The 21,099-nt window shown below is 35.6% G+C and overlaps 1 protein-coding gene across 1 annotated transcript; it reads right to left on the bottom strand.

Annotated features, from left to right (window-relative positions):
• Positions 1-4,496: 4,496 nt before the first annotated feature.
• Positions 4,497-20,211, bottom strand: CDK1 (cyclin dependent kinase 1). The gene is made up of 8 exons (XM_016127660.2): positions 20,072-20,211; positions 17,918-17,979; positions 15,956-16,112; positions 15,127-15,250; positions 13,946-14,116; positions 11,812-11,975; positions 11,556-11,697; positions 4,497-9,477 (listed from the first exon to the last, which is right to left on the bottom strand). Exons 2-8 carry the CDS (start codon positions 17,952-17,954, stop codon positions 9,379-9,381), a joined length of 894 nt encoding a protein of 297 aa, XP_015983146.1. The 5' UTR covers positions 17,955-17,979; positions 20,072-20,211; the 3' UTR covers positions 4,497-9,378.
• Positions 20,212-21,099: the final 888 nt, after the last annotated feature.

Raw genomic sequence — 21,099 nt, forward strand, 5'->3', positions numbered from 1 at the left:
CACAGAAGCAAATAGAAACATATAGAATAAAATTTATAGCAGCATTGTTTGCAAAAGCAAAACATGAGAAACAAGTGTCCATAATAGGAGACGAGATGAGTAAGTTGCAGTAGAGTCAGACAATGGAATGCTCTCCAGCAGTGAAGGCAAGTGAACTACAGCTACATTTATCAACATGAATAAATCTCACAAAGCCAAACTAAATAAATTTCAGAATCTTTAATATTCTTCATATAAAACATAAAAAGCATGCAATGTGATGATAATGAAGCTATATAGATAGAAATGATAGACATGTAAAATTATCAAGTTGAAAAAGTATAAAGAAATAAATCTTGTGGGGAGAAAGGAAGATGTGATCAGGGAGAGATACATTGGGGGTTTCAAATACAGTAATGACACAGGGTATGACTACATCAAGGCAGTGCATATTATTATTTATCATTTATATTGAAATATTTCATAGTATATTAAATTTTCATTTTACATAGGAGCTCAGAGGATGAGTGATATAGGCCCGATTATTCTAAAAGACAGAAACAGATTCCATTTGAATTTTAGAAGCAGGCTTAATGACATTTGGCAAGTGCAAACTGACCTGAAACCCCCTCTCCAGCTCTCTCCCTATTGGTCCCAATCCGGTTGGGCAAACAATCACCTCTTCATCCCAAAGTCTCTAGACATGCATGTGGGCCCCATTCCAGTGATATTCTCCTATCTTGTATATATGGTGGGTAGGAGTTAGGCTTTTGGTCAGTTTGCTTCAGTTTTTTCAGGCCACAAGCAGGTATTGGTTCTGTATCTCACAATGGCATGAAATATGTTTCAGAACTCTTTAAGGGTTGCCTTCGAACCACTTCCTCCTTAGACTTGGGTTAGATGGGTGCATTCTCAAAGCACAGCACAACTCTGCAAAGGTCACCAGTCCAAAAATCTCTCCTCTCCCCTCTATTTTCACTCTTCTTTCTTTAGCTAAAGGATCTGAGCAAGGCCATCCATGGGCATGTGACCCATGCAGCCACACAGAACCCCCCTCCCCACCTTTGAAGGGCCCTGCACTTAATTTAATATTCTGCTGTTACTGTCTGGGATTTTTTTAAAGATTTCTGAATAAGAGGCCCCGCATTTCCATTTTTCACTGGACCCTGGTAACTGCGTAGCTTACCCTGAGCCTAAAGTTGTGGGACAGGTTCCTAGAGCCATTTCCTTGTAAACCTGCATATCAGATGTGGAATTCTGATCATTTTTAACTATCTGATTGGCCTTAGTGAAAACATGCAGGAAGAGTCCCATTCTAACATCCCATTACATTTATTTACTTGCTTATAATCTGTCTTTTCTATTAGGGAATGTAAAGTCCACCAAGGCAAGAACTATTTAGTTGAACACTGTGTCCTCATATCCTACCATAATATCTGGCTCATGACGCGAGCTCAATAAATACTTGTTGGATGAACAAACATTTACAGAATCATTAAATTTGTGCTTGTCCCAGAATGATTTTCCAAAAACTTTATGTGAAAATCATATACTGGATTTCAAACAGAGGATGTATTTTTGAAGAACTTGCACAATATTTTCCACAGAAACAATGTAAAGTAGGGAGATGCTTCCTCAAAATCCATACCTACTGAATTTTTTGCTTTAACACTGCTTTTTATTTCCTCAAGATTATCACTAACATTTTATGGAGTACTCACACTAAATTGTATCATGGGAGTTGTCTGGTCTTCTTTGTGACATGAAAAAGCACATCCAAAGTTCATTCTAAAATGCCTAATTTTCAGGCCTATTTTTCAGCACTACCATTGTTACCTCTGTTGAATTAATGCTCAGATAAGATTGCTTCGGAATGTAAAAATATTTCAAATTATAAAGCAGAAAATGTTAAAATAAGTAGAGTCATTACCACAGGCACTGGCAGGAGTTCTAATTCAGGGAAACCACAGTCCGGCTCACACAACACTGACAAAAGGCCACAGGTATTTCTGTCTCACCAGCCAAAGAGCCGTGGGGCAACAGGCAACAGCAGAAACCAGTTCTACGGTTCACTAGGCTTGCCAATCTTAAAATGAATTTTCAAAACTTGGATGTATTTGCATTATTTCAAGTTCTAAATGAGATACTACTCATAAACTTTATATTATTTTGCATTTGCATAATTAAATTCACACAAATGCAACCACACTCTATGTCACTAGGTTATCTTGGTTTTCATGTGTCCATAAACACACTGCTTTAAACTGAACACAATAAATAGTGGAGGGTGAATATGCAAAGAAGCAATAGCTGGGTGTAGCACCAGATGACCTAAAGCAGTTTTGGCAGCAAAATCAAACACAAGGAATACTTCTTTAAATCTATTTGCTCCGCATGGCAAATGATAGAGGAAGTGAAATATCTGACTAAACCTAATATTTAAGTCCCAGACAAAACATTTCAGTGCAAACTGGGAAGTGCCAAGTCAAAGGTAGCTGGATAATTAGTTTTCTTTAAACAACATTCAGCTTTGCTGACATCTCATTTTCCAAAAGCAGCTGTTAGCCAAATATAGTATTGTTTATTTTCTCCCTGGAAGGCTGTTTTTTAAAAAGAGCTTCTTCTGGTAAAAATGTTGCTCACGTAATTGGAGATAACAGGAAAAGGAGGAGTTGCTGTTTGTATTTAAATAAACATCTGCTCAAAAGTCCAGTTTTCTGTTTGTGAATAATTCCTTTATTTTTAGCCATTAGGCACACTGAATTATTGTGTTTATTCCTCGCTTTTTGGCCATGCTAGGAAATATTCCAAACATGGTAACATATGAGATAGTTCTTCTGAAAAAGGATAAGAGATGAAGTTGAGCTCTGGCTTTTTCCTTTACTGTACATATATTAGCCATTCCAGTGCTGGAGACTTTACGAATATGTAGTACTATCACAATGTTATTATCTGATACATAATTAAATTACAATTGTATAGTTGTTGTTTTTTGTGTACATTTGTTTTAAAGAATGTGGCTATTTAAAAATGCCTGTAGGATCTGAGTTAAATCCCAGGTTACCCTCCAAACTGCAGTGGTCCCCAACATTTTTGGCACTAGGGACCAGTGCTCCTATGAGAATATAATGCCTGATGATCTGAGGTGGAGCTGAGGCAGTGATGGTAGTGCTGTGGAGTGGCTGCAAATACAGATGAAGCTTCTTCGCTAGCCTGCTGCTCACTTCCTGTTGTGTGGCCTAACAGGCCACAGACCGATTCTGGTCCTCAGCCTGGGGTTTGGGGACCCCTGCTCTAAAAGGAAGCAGAGTGTAAAAACCATAACTGCTTGTGCAAAGAACACACTTAATACACATCACAATGTACTTGGCTTGCATTTGTTACTTGCATTTTTGGCTATTTCACTTTTAACTTCTAGGATCTGAAATATGCAACTTTCTCTGATCTGAATTTTATTTCCTCCTCACCGATTACTTGGGTTCTCTCCTGACTGAATATTTTATCCTTAAATATGTAATTTCTTTTTTGACTCATTATTGATCCCAACTTCATTATCAGAGCCAAACTGAGACAAAGTAAAAATCTCTTTAAAGTAGATGTCAGAAAACCTAACTTGTTTCTCTGTTGCTGAAATTCACAGGCCTCTCCTTGGGAAAATGAGGACCGAATTGCACGATCTCCGAATTCCATTCAATTCTAAGATTTTATGACTTCACTAACTAGGAAATAAGATTTACTGCCCAAAGTGGGTGGGTCACATAGTGAATTCCAAAATTTGAGGGGAGGGAGGTGAGATTTTTGCTCTTTAAGGTTGCTATGACCTTCTGTTAGCACAGGTAATTAAGAGCTCCCAGCATATAAATACCATTACATTTGTCATCCAGTTCTCGGGGCTTCAGATTGATGCTGACTGGTCAAAAATGTTTTGTGCTCACCTGGGAAATTGAAACCTTTTTACGTTTTGAGCCATTTTCCATTAGTACTTGTACATGAGAAGTATTTCAAACAAGCCGAAAAAGCAATTCTAAAACTATGCTCAAATTCTAGATGGAGCAAATGCTCTGCTTCCCATTTGGATCGTAGCAGTGAACACGCTTCATGAAGAATACATTTATATTTTCTTGCACATAAATCCATTTGTGATGATATAAGAACCATTGAGACAAATGGCTATGCTCAGTTGGGAAATGTATCTTTTCTTTCTGTATTATAAAGAATGCATTGTGGAATAATTATTCTTGTTTTATAGTTAGGAGCATTTTTATAGTATAGAAAGCTTCTGTCTATTGAAATAGCATATGCTACTTAATTACTATGAAACTCTTTACAAATATAAAGAATTGCTAATACTTACTAGCAAATAAATTCCCCCAAAACCTTCTGCTTTGGTTATTACATTATTTCCTTAATAATGAATAGCATGGTTTTGAAATTCTCTCTCAAAGGAATGACTGCCTATAGAAAGAATGTTCTACAGATTTCTACTCCTGATTGGTAAAGAGCAGGGACTCATATGTAAACATTTCTTAAAAGTTTATAAGTTCTTTGAAAGGTCAATAGGCATACAAAATATTTACATATCAGGACCATTTTACACAACCAATACTAGAAGCCACAGTGAAAACAATGATTATGAACAATAGCTTTTAAAGAAGGAAAATATCACGTAAGGATTTATAACTACAGGGGTGCTTAAAATTAAGGGTTCCTTTAAAATTATCCAATTGTTGTCCTGGGATTTTCAGCTGTATTAAGACTCTCTGAGGTTTAAACAACAGAACCCAGTTCAAACCAGGTAAAGCAAAAACAAACAAACAAACAAACAAACCAAAAAACAACTCCTATGAGGAATTCTGGGTAGCTTGCAAATTTGAAGGCAGTATGGCAGGAACCGTGGCATCAGGATCAGAACCAGCGACATAATGCTCCCAGGAATTTCTCTGTTCACCACTTTCTGAGCTTAGTTAACTCCAGAATGGAGATGCGTCATCCCAGTTCAGCAACAGCAAAGAGAGACTTCTTTCTCTCAGGATTTCTACAGCAAAAAGAACCCCAATGGGTCATTTAGGTCATTTGCCACTCCTTGGACCTATTTCTACTATTGGGATGTGGTATCTTATGATGGATACAACGTGAGTCATCTTTATAAACAAGGATTGAGACCCAGAATTAAGAATCCCATCAGGCCACATGCAGTAGGGGCTATTGCTACCTCAAATGAGATAGGAAAATGGGCTGGACTGAAAAGTATCCTACTTGGGCCACTTGGTCTTGAGGCAGAGGTTTCTGATTATCAGTCAGTAGCTTCAGTGCTAATAAGGGCTCCGCAGGCCTGTGGTGTTGGTTTTGACAACCCCAGGCTTGGTGCCACTTGGCATCTGGGCTGCATTGGCTTTAGTATTGCCCCATCTTCTTTTCTTCTTAAGCTTCTTAAACTAAATACATGTTTTCTTTACAGGGTTTATCTTGGGAATCAATGTGATGCCATGGAAAGATAACGGTTTCAAGTAAAAAAGCCCCAGGTCCCTGCTCTGGCATTTACTAGCCTTGTGACCACTGGCAAGTTACTTAAGCTCTGTGAACATTAGTTTCATCATCTGTAAAATAAAAACGCGACTCCCTTATGGGGTTGCTGTGAGAAAGAGAGTAAATGTATTTAGAGTGGCTGCTCACAACAGATGTTCAATTATTATTGTAGGTTAGGTGCCATCTTTGGGCAACCTTAAAAAACTAGAGTTGTGTCAAATGCTCGAGGTATTAGACGAAAGACTGTGAATATTAAAGAACAAAACATGGCCACTGCCCTCACTGGACTTATAATTTAGTAAGGGAGAAAATAAAAGGGCTATAAGAGGTAATATGAGAAAGAACTGCTGAAAATTCAAAGAAAATTACTACATGCTAGGAACTTTACCTATACTCTTTAACAAGTGTTACCATTTAACAGATTTAAGCACCAATTACTGTGGCAGAAAAACAGCTCTAATTGCCCATTTTTTGTAACGTATGGAAAAATAACATTTAGGGCATCCTGATAGGTTATATTCTATATATGCAGAATGCCTGGCAACCCTATCTCCATCCCTCACAATAATTCTATTTATTATCTCCTTTGTACAAGTCAGGAAATAGACTCAGAGCCAAGTGACTTCTTCACAAAGATAGAAAGAAATGGCAGAACTGAGAATAGCCCTAATCTCTCCAGTTCTAAAGCCTGGAATGTTTACATCGTTTCTTTTTCCTAACAATGACAATGTAATATTTAGGTTCAAATTCCAGTTCATTCTCTAAATGTTATGCCTGACTTTAGGTGAATTTCCCCTGCTGCAACCCTGTGCTTCTTCTACAAACGGGACAAGGTGGCTGAGCAAGTTGTTTTCTAGAATTCCGAGAACTACCTATGTAGTGACTCTCATAATGTGGTCCCTGGACAAGAAGCATCATCATCTGGGAACTTAAGAAAGCATATTCATGGCCACACAGGACATACTGAACCAGACTCTGGAAATAGACCTGAATGTTTTAACCTCTCCAGATCCTAATGCAAGCTTGAAAACCACAGACCTTCAGTATTTTAAAGGAATGTTACTATTGTTATACCTTTTTCCCTCAACAACGAAGTCTTTTGACTTTCTCAATACATCTCTTAAGATTTTAAGGTGACTTTAAAAATGTGATATTTACCCTATGGCATGGGACTGAAAATGTCTGTTGCTTTCAAATACTTCATTAAACTTCACCCTTCCCCAAAGGACTGCAGTTACAATCCAATACCATTCCCATCCTGCCTTTCCTTTCCTAAATGCTAGTTTTAAGTCAGAAAGGACCCTGCCTCTTTAGGATCTTTCATGTTTTATCCCTCCTCTTTCGTTTTCCCTTTAGTTATTCAATATTCTTATCTTGTCACAAACCTATTTAAACAACGACCACTACTCTCTTCTCTCCACATTCCACAAACGGCAGGAATGTCTTTGCTGTCTTCAAAGCAAAATGAGTCTATGGTCCTATGAAAGATCAATGACTTGTTTGAACGTGGTAACTAACATGGATGAGTTGACCTATTATGAACTAGTTTGCTAAAGGAACCAATGTAAAAGTTTGTTCCACCCAATAGAGCTTTTGAGTCTCAAGCACTTTTAACTTTTTCTTACCATTGCTGCTTATGTATTTAAACTTAAAGATTTAATAACTCTCCTCTGAGACTGGGGACAATCGTTAAGATAGAGCAATTGTCAGTGCATGTAAAAGTATATGAAACTGTTATGATTAAATACACAGCCCTTTCCCCTCACTAAAGAGTACAGGCTGACACAGAAATATAAGTTAAAGGTATTATCTGGTGCCATGAAGTTTTAAGATAACTAAAACCATATAATGTCCAAAGTTGTTAAACTCACCACAAAATGGTGATTACTACCTGCATCAGAATCAGGTAGGGGAACTTTTGAAAAACTAATTTCCTGGAATACATTTCCCAGCTTTCAATTTCAGAATTGTTCAGGGTAGAACCAGTTAGTTTGCAGGTGTTTCTAGTCCATAACAGATTTAAAAACTACTAGCCCAGACAAGCTCCATTTTGAAATGAATCAGAAGCATCATAGTACAAGCCAACCTAAATTTAAGCATGAGGATCCAGTTCAGTAGCTTTTCATCCCATCACTGAAGCTGATATAAATATTTTACACAGGACTAGACAAATATGTAGAGCGGGAAAAGTAGGTCACTCATTATACCATTTGATGACAATGTTCATCATCTCATTGCCCTGGTCCACCAAGTAGGTTCTAAACTGATGAACTGACTTTTCAGACTCCATGGAGCAATAGCGGTGAGGTTCAATGTTGTTTCTACAGAGTTCAGAGGCCCAAAACATTTGAACACCCATGTATCTCTATATTATTAAAACTAAAGTATCAAGAAATACTTTTAGAAGATAGGTGGATTGTTTCTATTCTACATGAGGACAGGCTGAGGGCTGTTGATCAATGCTAGTCCTGAACCACTTAAGAGCTACAATCCACAACACAAACAGATCATTTACTTCACTCTGTAGGTTAAAACACATATGTGGATATGCCATTTCACCATCTCGATTAAATCTTTTGTGTGATGTCTCATTTGCCAAACTTTCACAATAAATTCTTAAAAACTCCACAATATGATACCGAATGACTTCTATCTCTATGCTCTGCAATCTCTTACTAAAGGCTGTCTTTCACCGAAGAACCTAGAACACAGCCACCAAACCTCTCATCTTATAAGTCCCACTGCCAAAATGACCCATGCTTTCTTCTAGAGTGGAAAAATTCCAAAACGACATAGATTAGGTAGATCACCAATTACATATCCAGTTGGGTGTTAGGTTAATAACACAGAAATGATTGTTCTAGCCATGGGTAGCCAGGAGGAAATATAGAATATATGTGGTCAAAGGGCAGATGTACACTAAAAATGATAAGATTATTTTAACAGAAATTTCTTCTGATTGTAATTTAAATTAGGCTGCTTATAAAAATCACAATGAGCAGCATTATTAAACAATTTAATTTCTGAAGTTAGTGGTTTTAGCTAAATACTTGTATACTAGAACCATCTAAGAAGGCTGCTAATAAACAAAATTTGCGAAGCTTTAAGTCAGAATTGAAAGCCATAAACATCTCCTTTGTATAGTATTACTTCTAACCAAGGCCTAGGAATTCACCAAATAGCTTTCACAATGTACCTAAAAATAGGATAGTTCATAAATTCTCTAAACTGTTCTTCCCTGCTATGGACAGCCCTTGATCTTTGACTGTAAAACTAGCAAACTTTGGCATGCTCTAATGTTAGTTTTATTAAGTTACTGAAAACCTCTATAAATTAGCATTATTTCTTAAATCTGGAAAGTTTTCTCATTCTGAATGCTTAAACATTTAGGTCACAAATTGAAATATCGGTAGACAAACATCCATCTTTAGGCAGATTGTATAGTTACATGGCACAAAACTGACAAGAAAATTTAAACATTCAGAGCATACAAATACTTCAAAGCATTATGAACTTTGAACTTGGCACACTTTCTTACATTTCAGTATTTCCAACTATAGGAAAATCAAATTGCTATCAGGTTTGAGATGATTTAAGCTAACTCAATTTTTCCTGATTCCTGACATCAATATTAGATTTATAGTTTTTATTATAGTAACAAACGGTTGTTACAGTGAGATCTACACACATATACAGATTATATTTAAATTCATATAGAACAATATTTACATTAAGTTACAACTTCTGAAACTAGATGAAGTACAGCTTAAGTTTACAACAAAGATATGAAAAATACACAAGACAAAAATAGAGCTGACAGTAAAAATTTAACTATCTGTTCTTGATACAATACGTGGAAACTTTCTCAGAAAGCTATATCTTCTTAATCTGATTGTCCAAATCATTAAAATATGGATGATTCAGCGCCATTTTGCCAGAAATTCGTTTGGCAGGATCGTAGACTAACATTTTCTAGGGGAGGGGGACAAATAAAAAGAAAAAAGATTTTTATTTATTTAAGAAATGAACCATTTTTAAAAAAACTCCATAAAGCCCTGAACTTCTCTATCAATAAGCCATAAGCTAATTTTAATGAAAATCTACTAGATGAACATTTCCTTTTATTCAAAGCCAAACCACATAAATGTCTCGTCCTCTATACTTCACCTTCTAGCTCTAAAATAACCTATTCCTTAAATCATAGATATCTCAATAACCTCTTTTTGCTATAAATTATGGTTTAAGACACAAGCATTCAGAGATAGCTTTAAAACCAAGCCATACATTTTAAAAAGATAAGTAGTTAATTATGTTTACTTTGAGAATTAAATGGCCATCTGAGTTATTTATAACATTCTTGAAATGATGGCAATTAACTATAGTGGTTTCTGGTGTAGTAGCTTCCAGCAAGTTCCAAATAAAAACAAAACCAGAGCACAATGTGTTATAAATACAGTTAAAATGAGTCATTAAATGAGTCTGACAATCTACTATTAAAATTAGTTTACACATCAAAAGAAAAAGCTGAATAAAGTTGAATACTAATCTTAAATTTCATCTTAAAGAAATATTAATTTTAAAGAAATTCAAATCAACAAGCAAGCAAGAGGGATTTTTACTATCTAATTACTATTCAAGCTCTTAGTATGTATCTAGCGCTATGCTACTATGTGCTCTGCACATGTCATGTCACTTAATACAGCAAAAGGTATTAGTTCCATTTTACAAATTAAGACACTGAAGCTCAAAGAAGTTAAGTAATTTGCCCAAGTTCATAGAGCTGAGGAGTGATGAACCCAAAATTTGAAACCAAGTCTGATTTATGATTTACAGCAATGGTTCTCAACTGGGTGAGACTTTTCCCTTCAGGGGCCACTTGGCAATGTCTAGAGATATTCTGGGTTGTAACACTGGGTGTAATGTGCTACTAGCATCTATAGAGAAGAGGACTGGGATGCTGTTAAATATCTTATAGCAATGTATGGGACAGCCCCCAGCAACAAAGAATGATCCGATCCAAAATGTCAATAGTGGCTACACTAAGAACCATAATTTAGAGTGTTTGAATTTTGTTTTGTTAACTGAACCGAAATTCTTTGTATTCAAGAATTACCAATGTTAAAAAGATTGGGCCCAGAATATAGAAGCCTTTTACATCAAATCAACAATATTGTTATACAAAATATTGAATAGCAGGGTAAAGAATTTTGGACCGTAAGCAACTGGGAAATCCGAGCTGATCTAGTGGCACAATGATTTATAAAGTGTAAAAGGTGCCCAAAGACCAATTAGATGTATATGATGAATAGCAATAGATTTTTTTCTTTGTTTAGTAACCTAGCAAAACATTTTTCCTGGAATCAGGTAACTTGAGATTTATAAAAATTAGTTTCTTCTAAAGCTCAATATTGAAATACCGTTCTAAAACAAACATTCTGAAGCAGACCTAAGGCGATTTATATTTTATCCTAACAGAATTTTCATCTTGTTTCTAAAGAAAACAACTAGTAGTTGGGAATGGCAATGTAATAAAAGAGAGATTTTCAAGAACTTTATCAGTCCTCCTCCTCCTCCTAATGTTTCTGACATGGAATAAACACAAAGCAAAAAATGGGAGTTCATGCAGTAAAACTCTTTCACAACTAAAAATATTAAGCAACAAGGAAAACACTATGACTAGGACAAACTAAAAAGTAGTAAATGCTGAGACAAAAAAAAAAATGCTGTAAAAGATGGCTACTGCAAGTCAGCAACTTAAAAACAACAAAGGTATATCAATCCTCACCTCTCCTTCACAGAATATCTGTAGCTATCCATAAGATTTAAAAAAAAAAAAAAAAAAAAAGAAAGAAAATAACAACTAATGCTAAATCTTCCTCTCAAAATCAGTAGGGTTCCTAAGGATCTAAAATGGAGCTGGTAATACAATAAAGATAAAATAGTTTTCTGCCTAACTCAATAAAATGGTTATTTTCTTCCTATTTCCCAGGTAAAAGAAAAGACTGAATACATTCGAAATCATCAATTGCAGTACAACGGGCACTCCTTACTGAGAGCAGGTCCAATCCATTTTCATCCAGGTTTTTGACGTGGGATGCTAGGCTTCCTGGCTTCCACTTGGGAAAGGTATTCTTATAGTCCTGTAAAGATTCCACTTCTGGCCACACTTCATTGTTAGGGGTACCCAAAGCTCTAAAAGCCATAGCAAAACAAAACAAAAAAAATTATTAAAGTATAAATATATCTTGTTGTTATATTAATATTGCCTTTAAAGTTCTTAACAGCTTAAGTATAAAACAAAAGTACCTGAAAATTCTGAAGAGCTGATCGATTTCTGAATCTCCATGGAAAAGTGGTTTCTTAGTTGCTAATTCCGCAAATATGGTGCCTATACTCCAAATGTCAACTGGAGTTGAATAGCGAGCTGACCCCAGCAATACTTCTGGAGATCTATACCAAAGTGTTACTACCTATTACAAAGCAAAATTTTCACACTGAATAAATGTGGTGCTTTAAATTACCTAAATGTTAACATTTATATTTCATTCGAACTGTCCTTTAGAAGACTGTATGATTGCCTCTAATAATACTGTTTAGAAGTCAATTACTATATGCAAAATACGAAATGGAAGATAACCATTCCATTTCTAAGTTTTATTCATTAGGGAAAAAAGATAAAAGCGTACGAAGTCTTTTCTTGCTTTTCAAATCATTAAAGTAGGGATCAATAAAGTAGAGACAGCTTTACCATTTCAAAGAAAAAACCCTATTTAATGATGGATAATTAATTTGGGGTTGATACTATACAATCTGCATGTAGTACTTACATGCTATAAACATGAATAAGTCATGTAACAGCTTATTAGTGGTCCAAAGCTAATCTATTACTTTAGTGTGCATAATTTATCACAATGATAACAATATCACCTATAACTTAAAGTTAAGGAGTTCGAAGGCATCTGTTAAAGCCAATGGGATCCAAATAATCTTCATACAGCCATGGGAAAAATGACATGATTATTTTTAAGAAGCCAAGACATCTAACTAGATGAGCACTTTTAGAAATCTTGATCTGGGGACAGTCTTGGGCTCAAAGGTAGACAACTCCACAGAACACAGTTTTTCAATATAGTCATGCACTGCATAATGATGTTTCAGTCAACAGCCCATAGCATGTACCTACGGTCCCCAACCTTTCTGGTACCAAGGACCCGTGTTCCTATGAGAATCTAATGCCTGATGATCTGAGGTGGAGCTGAGGTGGTGATCCAGCGCTGGGGAGCAGCTGCAAATACGGATGAAGTTTCACTTGCTCATCTGTTGCTCACCTCCTGTTGTGTGGCCCAGTACTCAACAGGCCACAGACTGGAACCTGTCCAAAGCCCAGGGGTTAGGGAACCCTGACGTATACAATGGTGGTCCCATAATATTATAATGGAGCCGAAAACTTCCTATTGCCTAATGACATCATAGCCATCCTAATGTCATAGAGCAACACTATGGTTATTTTTGTTTATAAAGTCTACAGTAGAGTACAGTAATGTCCTTGGCTTTCATATTCATTCCCCACTCACTCAGACTTACCCAGAGCAAATTTCAGTCCTATGAGCTCCCTTCATGCTAAATGTTTTATACAAGTGAACCATTTTTTATCTTTTTACACATTTTTACTGTACTTTTTCTGTTTAGATATAGAAATAGTTTGTAGCCTAGGAGTAATAGATTATACCATATAGCCTAAATATATAGTAGGCTATACTATGTACATTTGTATAAATGCACTCTATGTTTTCACAATGAGGAAATGACCTACAGACATATTTCTCAGAACATACCCCAAGTGTTAGGTGGCGCATAACTGTAATCATTTACTGTACATTTCAACATTCTTTCCCTCCAGAAATAACAAATGAAATGCCAGATCATCAATGTAACACCAACAAAACATGATTATATTTAGTAGCTTCTAAATGTATCAGAAATAATACCGCTTAAGCAACAAAACACATCTTTTAGACCAAATTGATTGCATATAAGAGAGGATCCAATAGGGAGACAGGCAGAAACCAGAGTGATTAAATGGGAAAAGTTTAATATAAAGGATTATTAACTATACCAGGATTATAATGAGAGATTGACTAGAAAGACATAATAAGAACTTTAAAACTACAGCAAGGAAAACCCCTTTCTCCTGCAATGCCTTTCCAGCACCGTCTACTGACAATACTTAACCCACAAGCTGGCAAAGGAAACATATTTAAAGTTTCCAATTCCACTTTTACATAGCATGTAATAGAGGGTGAATTCAGAGTTGAGAAGCAATAAATTGATATGGGCAGAGAGGAAATCTTTTTTCTTGACTTAAAGAACAAATATAGAAGACAATGTAGCAATAACACATATTGAAAACCAAACAAAGAAAAGACACTATTCTACATACCTCATGTGTATATACCCTAATAGGTATTCCAAAAGCTCTGGCAAGGCCAAAGTCAGCCAGTTTAATTGTTCCTTTGTCGTCAATCAATAGATTTTGAGGTTTTAAGTCTCTGTGTAAAACTCTTCTAGAGTGGCAAAACACAATCCCTTGTAGGATTTGGTACAAATAACTCTGGAAGAAAATGTTAGAAATTTAAGCACTTAATCATTTTTTAAATAATCTTGGTGTGTTTCAAAAATATACGAAATTATGATGCAGGGAAATAACTGAACTACCAAAAAAGGTTTCAGGCCATTTGATTAACAAGGAGCATTTGAAGATTGAAAAGCCCATTTATATGCAATATCACAATGTTTGTACACTAAGAAAAAGATATTCACTTTATGAACACATCTATATCCATATGAACTCAGTCTTCTTTTACTTATTTTTGGTCCCTGATTCTTAAGTCATAAGTTAGTTTGTTATACAGAAAGTTTCTTAAATTTTGCTCTATATAGCAACTCTATTTCTATCTTGAATAAAATTGGTCTTTTTCATTTCTATCTTTTATTTTCATATATTCATTTCCTCTTTGGAGATACTGGTCACAGAATCCAAAAGAAATGACAAAAGAGATATTATATATTTAAATAGAGAATGATGAGAAAAGATTGTTTTGTAGTTCAGAAGCCAGTGTTTTACAAGACACTTAGAGTGGTTTGCTAAAGCTAATGTAAGTATAGGACACTTTTATACATTTCGATACTTTTTAAAATATTATATATACATTCACAATTAAACAGAAATAATGCCTACAATAAATTAATCAAAATATTTAAAGCCAGAATAAAACTACCTACCAATATGATCTTGCCCTAGGCTTTCGTTACCTTTATTTTACACACACCCAACAGTCAAAGACCAGAATATCCTAGTTTCCAACAATATACATACTTATTAGTTTTATGTTACTAGGCACTACTTTTCTATCCAGTACTATCCAGTAATAAAATGGCATCTGTAAATCTAATCTCTAGACTGTGTGGGAGGAAACATTCTACTTCATTCTACTTCCTAACACTTCATTCTACTTCCTAACACTTTTTCTAAGTATATTCCCACAAAACATAGGCACTTCTATAATAGACCTTTTACATTTACAGTGGATAAATACTAATAAAATTAGGTCAGTATCTTACCTTAACAAGTGAAGAATCCATGAACTGACCAGGAGGAATAGAATCCAAGTATTTCTTTAGATCCATGGAAAGGAATTCAAAGATGAGATATAACCTGGAATCCTGCATGAGCACATCTTGAAGACTGAAGAATAAAACAATTAGATGGGCAAAAAAATTTAACAAACATTTTGACCTCTCAAAATACAACTTCACTATATTCCACAGTGGCTATTTCAAAAAGTGGGGCTATAAGAAACTGTCTATAATAACAAATATATACTGTTTTGAGAAAAGAAGAGAAGGCAGCTTCCCTAATAGTGAAAACCTTCTGTAGCAGCACTAAACAAGAATTTAAGAAAGGGATCTCAGGCCAGCAATGGAAAATTAAGCTGTATTATACATGAATTGCTTACTATCAAACCACCTATATTCCAAAAGAACATTTCCAGATTGAATGCTTGCTGTTCAGAGCTTGTCTTTCCATTGAGGTAAATAATACATTTTAATATAGTATCTGACCGTAACAGTTGCTCACTATCTCCAACCCCCTAAATTTCAATTAAATCCTAATTTGGACCTTTAGAAAGACAAGAAAGATCACCCCCAAATCACCAGCCCCCCCCCCGAAAAAAAAGCAAAACTTCAACCAAGCTCTCCTCTAACTCTGTTCCTGCTTTAGTAGCCTATTTTTCCCATGCCCAGCATTTTCAATTAATAAAAATAGTAGGGTTCTATTCCACTCAGCAAAGTGACACTAAAAATTAAGCAAATGTAAAACTTTCCACATTGAAATTCACATTTTAAACAGTATATGGAAAACGGTTTGAATCCAGATATTATACCATACCTGACTATATTTGGATGACGAAGTTCTTTTAATAGAGAAATTTCCCGAATTGCAGTACTAGGAACACCTTCTTCTTCACTTTCTAATCTGATTTTCTTCATGGCTACCACTTGACCTGTAGTTTTGTGTCTACCCTTATACACAACTCCATAGGTACCTGAAATACACAAAGTAAATATCTGCTATGTGATACTCTCCACAAACTAAAAAATATTTGAAAAAATGATTGAATCCCATAAGGTGTTACATGATAGAAATGTCTGCTGTGGTCAGATAGGAAGCATCTTACTCATAATTATACCTTCAAGTCCAAAAAGAAAATGAGGCTAACAACCTAGTGAGTCTGTAGTTGAGAAATAAAATTCAGGTAGTCATCACAGGTTTTCCATACATTTAAATTACCAGTAATTTTCCAGAACATATTGGAGAACAGATCCTTTTCAAATCAGAATTTATCTCCAGTCAAATACCCTACCCAACAATAAGAGAGACAGAAAATGCAGAGTAAGGATGTAGGATCAGGAAATATTACTAACAGGAGTCACTGTGACACTTTCAGAACAGTGCTTTACGCATTTCAAATATATAGTCAATAATCCTCATCCAGAAAAGAACGGAGATAAAATATTCTCTTAAATATTTATTAAATCTAACAAAGGTCACATTATTTACTGCATAGTAGAAAAACCTCACACCCATTCAGAAATTGAGAACACATATACATGATATACTTAATCCCCTATATAAGTTCTTTTTAAACTGGGTTGGACAATTTAGGGAAGTCTTGAATCCCTTAACTATATGTAAAGTTCTATTGAATAGCTTTCGCTATTTTCTATGACACTAGTATAATTTCAAAGTGTTCAGAGTGCATTATTATAGGGAGAAGTTCTATTCTATAGCTTTTATTAGTTTCTCCAAAGGTAGGAAACGGTATTTCAAAAAAAAGTTAAACTCTAATTACCTGCCTTATACATGCGGTTGCAAACAAAATAAATGTAGTTGAATGGGTATAATAAATTTTTTTTTTTAAAAGAAATCATATAAAGTTAAGTTAAAAGAACATATCTCCAACCCAACCACCACCCAAACCTGTCTGTAATTACTATCTGACTAAATTCCTTCCAGTATTCCTCTCCTGGCTTTTTAGTGGTACTCCTTATACAAATAGGGTTTTAGAGCACACTAAAAATATAGTTGGAAATGTTCCTCACACAACCCACATAAATTGTACTCGAGTAGCAAATTATTTTTGTATGAGTTATCTCATTTGTTTCTGGGCCTTTGGAATGCTAATATCAAGACTCCTATATAAAACTTAAGATATTCTGTTGCAGGGGCGGGGGGAGGGCAGGCAAAGGGATATTTTTATACCTCATACCATTTAAACATTCTTTAAAATCTTTGATGAAATTACTAAAGAAAGGGAACAAATGATTATAAATCATTGGTTCTAGGATAACTTAAAGATGTACATATAACAGATCATTTAAACCTAGAGTAACTAAATAGAAAATTTATTTAAATTAGTTTAATAGTCAATTATTGACATCAATTCAGAAAATTTAGGTAAAAATATTAATCATCTTAGAAATAATTGTATTGTAAGAGACTAAAAGTACACTATGAAACGTAACAGAATTCTACTGCCTTAACTTCTCTCCTCAACATACATATATCAAGCCTTTTCAAAATGCAAAATAACTGTAAGTGTTTAGTATTAAAAGAATATAAGATTATGGGGGTTGTCAGGGAGCCATATCAGAATAATTGCAATTCTCTTGAAATGTGAATGGTTTTGTAATTTTTGTGTTTGTTATGTAAAAGATATGTATATAAATGAACATTAGCAGTGTAAGATACTTTAAAGGTTGGATTTTAATAAATATTTACATCGTCATGTCCAGGTGTTATAGTAGCATTAAATCATTTAAAACATTTCTATTACTAAAAAGCACTCACCTTCTCCAATTTTCTCTATTTTGGTATAGTCTTCCATAGTTAATCAATAGGTGTGATAGATGCTAAAATTAGAAGGAAAAATTATTTGATTATATGCCACTAATTCAAAGGGTGGTTTTAAGTTATTAATGAGATACTACATAAAACATTTTCTACAGTGCCTCCAGTATTAATTTTCTGTAAATATTGGTTATTATATTAAAACAATATTTATAAGGAAAGGGACTCCTGCGATAAGACTTCCTCACATTTCTTAGCTCCTAAAACATTGAAAATACTTGCATATCTTATACCAGTGTAATATTTTGCTTCTTCCAATCAAATAAACCCTCAAATTCAGACATCAACTTATCCATCCTCCCCAAACAAAAATCATAAGTGTTTTCATATGGAACACTCCTATGGAGCATCAGTGTGTGCCAGTTATACTCAGATATTTCAACAAATAATGTTATTTGGCTGAATTATTGCTTTATGATTTTATGAATAAATTTTAAAGACATGAATAGGGAGCCAAAAGGTGGTCACACTAATCCAATCCATTAAAAGACTTATAGTGTAAGTGTTTAAACTTGCTGAAGTGACAGTTTTCATCTTTGTTTTTAGCAGTCACACAAACATGATCAAGACTTTTTGAAAGAACAGGTAATATCACTTAGCACCCTAAAAGGTGCAATTCCAGATAAAATTTTAATTATGTCTTATACAATCTTAAGAAAAAAGTAAAAAAAATACACTTAAATCACAAATGATTAAAAAAAAAAAAAAAGCTGAAATGCTGACAACCAGATACTCAAGACTTCCTCAGCTGGTAAGTCTGCCAATGAAACATTAACTTTAGAAGCCCAAAGCATAATTACCTTGATCTTCTAACACACCCATCATTGATAAAATCATATATAAAGGTCACTCTGAGTAATTAACCCTTAAGTTCTTTTCTCACATTCACCTTCAAAATCATTTCAGAAATAAGTAGATATCAATCTTTTTAAATGAACAAAATTACACTACAATGGCCATGAGTGCCAATCTCAAAAATTTTTGATTTTACAAAATAATGGAAAATTAAGATAATTACTTTTAAATTTTCAGATTTAACATACCTAATGCACAATAAAACTGTTGAGCTTGCTTTAAACAAATAGTCAAAAACTAACTCGGTTTCAAAACGGGATCCAAGTACCCTCCCTCCATTTTCCTGTTGTAACAATTTTAAATAAAGGATGCAGCTTGAAGCCTTCTGAATGCCTTCTAGGGTTCTGTACTACTAGCTGCAGGATGTAAAATACCAGTGGCTTAATGTCCTACCTCAGACACCTCCAGGTCTTTAGAGGAAGCAAGTCGTTCACATTAGTAACGTTAGTATTAAATAAATTGATTAAAAGATATTAAAACCCATATGTGTATCTATCTTTGGGCATTTCTCAGCTCTCCACTTTTTCCCAATTCCGTAGTACATAACAAACATCAAGCATAAGATAAAAATGAAAAATCGAAGTTCCCTCTGGCTCCATGACTTGGCTAAGTGTTCTTAAAAGCTCTGGGTGGGCAAGCAAGGCCTCATACTCAGAGGCAAGTCCGAGAAGGTCCACGAAAGTTAGTTCATTGGATTGGTTTTCCCGGAGCCCTGGATTTAAGGACTAGAGTGGGTACCAGGCCCAAGTTCGGTCTTGCTTTCTAACCCCGGAAGCAAGGGCAGAATGTGCAAGGGACCTAGGAAGGAGCCTGGCACTCCGCATGAGCTAGGCGTCGTGGAGCCAAACCACGGATTTGGTTTCAACCGTGACCTGAAAGCCTCCTTAGCTAGGTGAGCGGCCTCTTCCAGAGCACAGCCAAACGCGACCCCAGATGGCAAGTCCAAGGCCAGGGCAGCCCCAGTCCTCCCTGGAATAACCCCTCCAGCTCTGGGCTCTCCTATGCCTCTCTCTAAAGCTGAGATCCGGAGTCGCTCATACGTCCAGGCCCGGCGACCCAGCTGAAGGCCGGACCCCGTCTTCACAGGCCCGGCGTGGCCCAACACAGACCCGAGCTGCCCAGCCCAGCTGCCCAATTACCAACCAGTTCCTCAATACTCCCCCTCGAAAGACCCCGAGCCGACCCCTGTCGACTCCATAGGCATGGCCCTGACCCCAACAACTCTACCCGGCTGCTTACCCCGTGGCGAGGGGGGCGGCGGCGGCTACCACGTCGGCGACGCTCTTCCCTCAACCTTCCAGAGCCAGCTTTGAAGTTAAGTGCGAGCAGTTTCAAACTCACCGCGCTAAAGGATCCAGGCTCCACCAATCAGGTGGCCCGTACACTTTCAAAGGAGCCAATTAGAGCCAACCCACGCTTGGGCAGGGCTTCCCGGGTAGCTAGAGCGCGAAAGAAAAAGAAAACGGCGGCTGGAGAAAAAGCAAGAGGGCGGGCGCCAACTGAGTCTGCACGCATGCGCTGTCTTTCATCCCAGGAGAGCATCGTCCTACTGTTTCTAGTCATCAGAAAACTACTGGTCGCTCTGAATTGGTTTCCCCCCCTCCCAATATTAGCACAAGTAAAATTTATTGTACACAGTGTACAGTAGTACAGAGTGCTACTATACTTGCATCTAGATTCCATTATTATCACTTCTAATACTTACAGCTAGTGTATGTTTATGTTTTCCTAAATGTATGACTTTCGGGCTGGACCGAAGGAGCACATTTCAGATACCTTAAGAAGATAATGGAAATCTCAGATGTTCTTAACAATGTAAAGAAAATTTCAATCACTTAGTACCCTAAAAGAAAAGGTGCAGCCGCACAGATAAAATTCTAAATATACCCTATACAATCTTAAGAACAAAGTAAAAAGCAAACAAACACATATCTGTGCTGTTTTTACCTCACCTTTTTAAAGTTTTTCGTTTATTTTGAATTTTAATTATTAAAAATTAGAAACAAAATTTTAATTTTTTTTAATTTTAAAATATTTTCACATCAGTATTTTAAATGTTTTTCAAAATAAAAAATTCACAATTATATTTTAAATAACCCAGTATCAACATCTCTCTTTTTCATTGCTCTCTATCATGTCCTTAAGAGAGATTTCTGCTCTTGAACATCATTCTTAAATCTTCATAAAATAAGGGTAAAATAGAACTGCAGATAGCAAGAGTCACCTAGTAAAGATTTTCCTTTGTATTGACCCTAAAGGGACACAGA

Source organism: Rousettus aegyptiacus, unplaced genomic scaffold (assembly GCF_014176215.1).
Source record: "Rousettus aegyptiacus isolate mRouAeg1 unplaced genomic scaffold, mRouAeg1.p scaffold_m13_p_6, whole genome shotgun sequence".
NCBI lineage: Eukaryota > Metazoa > Chordata > Mammalia > Chiroptera > Pteropodidae > Rousettus > Rousettus aegyptiacus.

Bases quoted from the DNA above. Each gene is read 5' to 3' on its own strand.
- CDK1 (XM_016127660.2), bottom strand. From the start codon at position 17,954: ATGGAAGACTATACCAAAATAGAGAAAATTGGAGAAG. The intron at 15,251-15,955 runs GTATGGTATAAT...TTTATTCTTCAG, and splicing joins CGTCATCCAAATATAGTCAG to TCTTCAAGATGTGCTCATGC. The intron at 14,117-15,126 runs GTAAGATACTGA...ATTTTCTTCCAG, and splicing joins TGGATTCTTCACTTGTTAAG to AGTTATTTGTACCAAATCCT.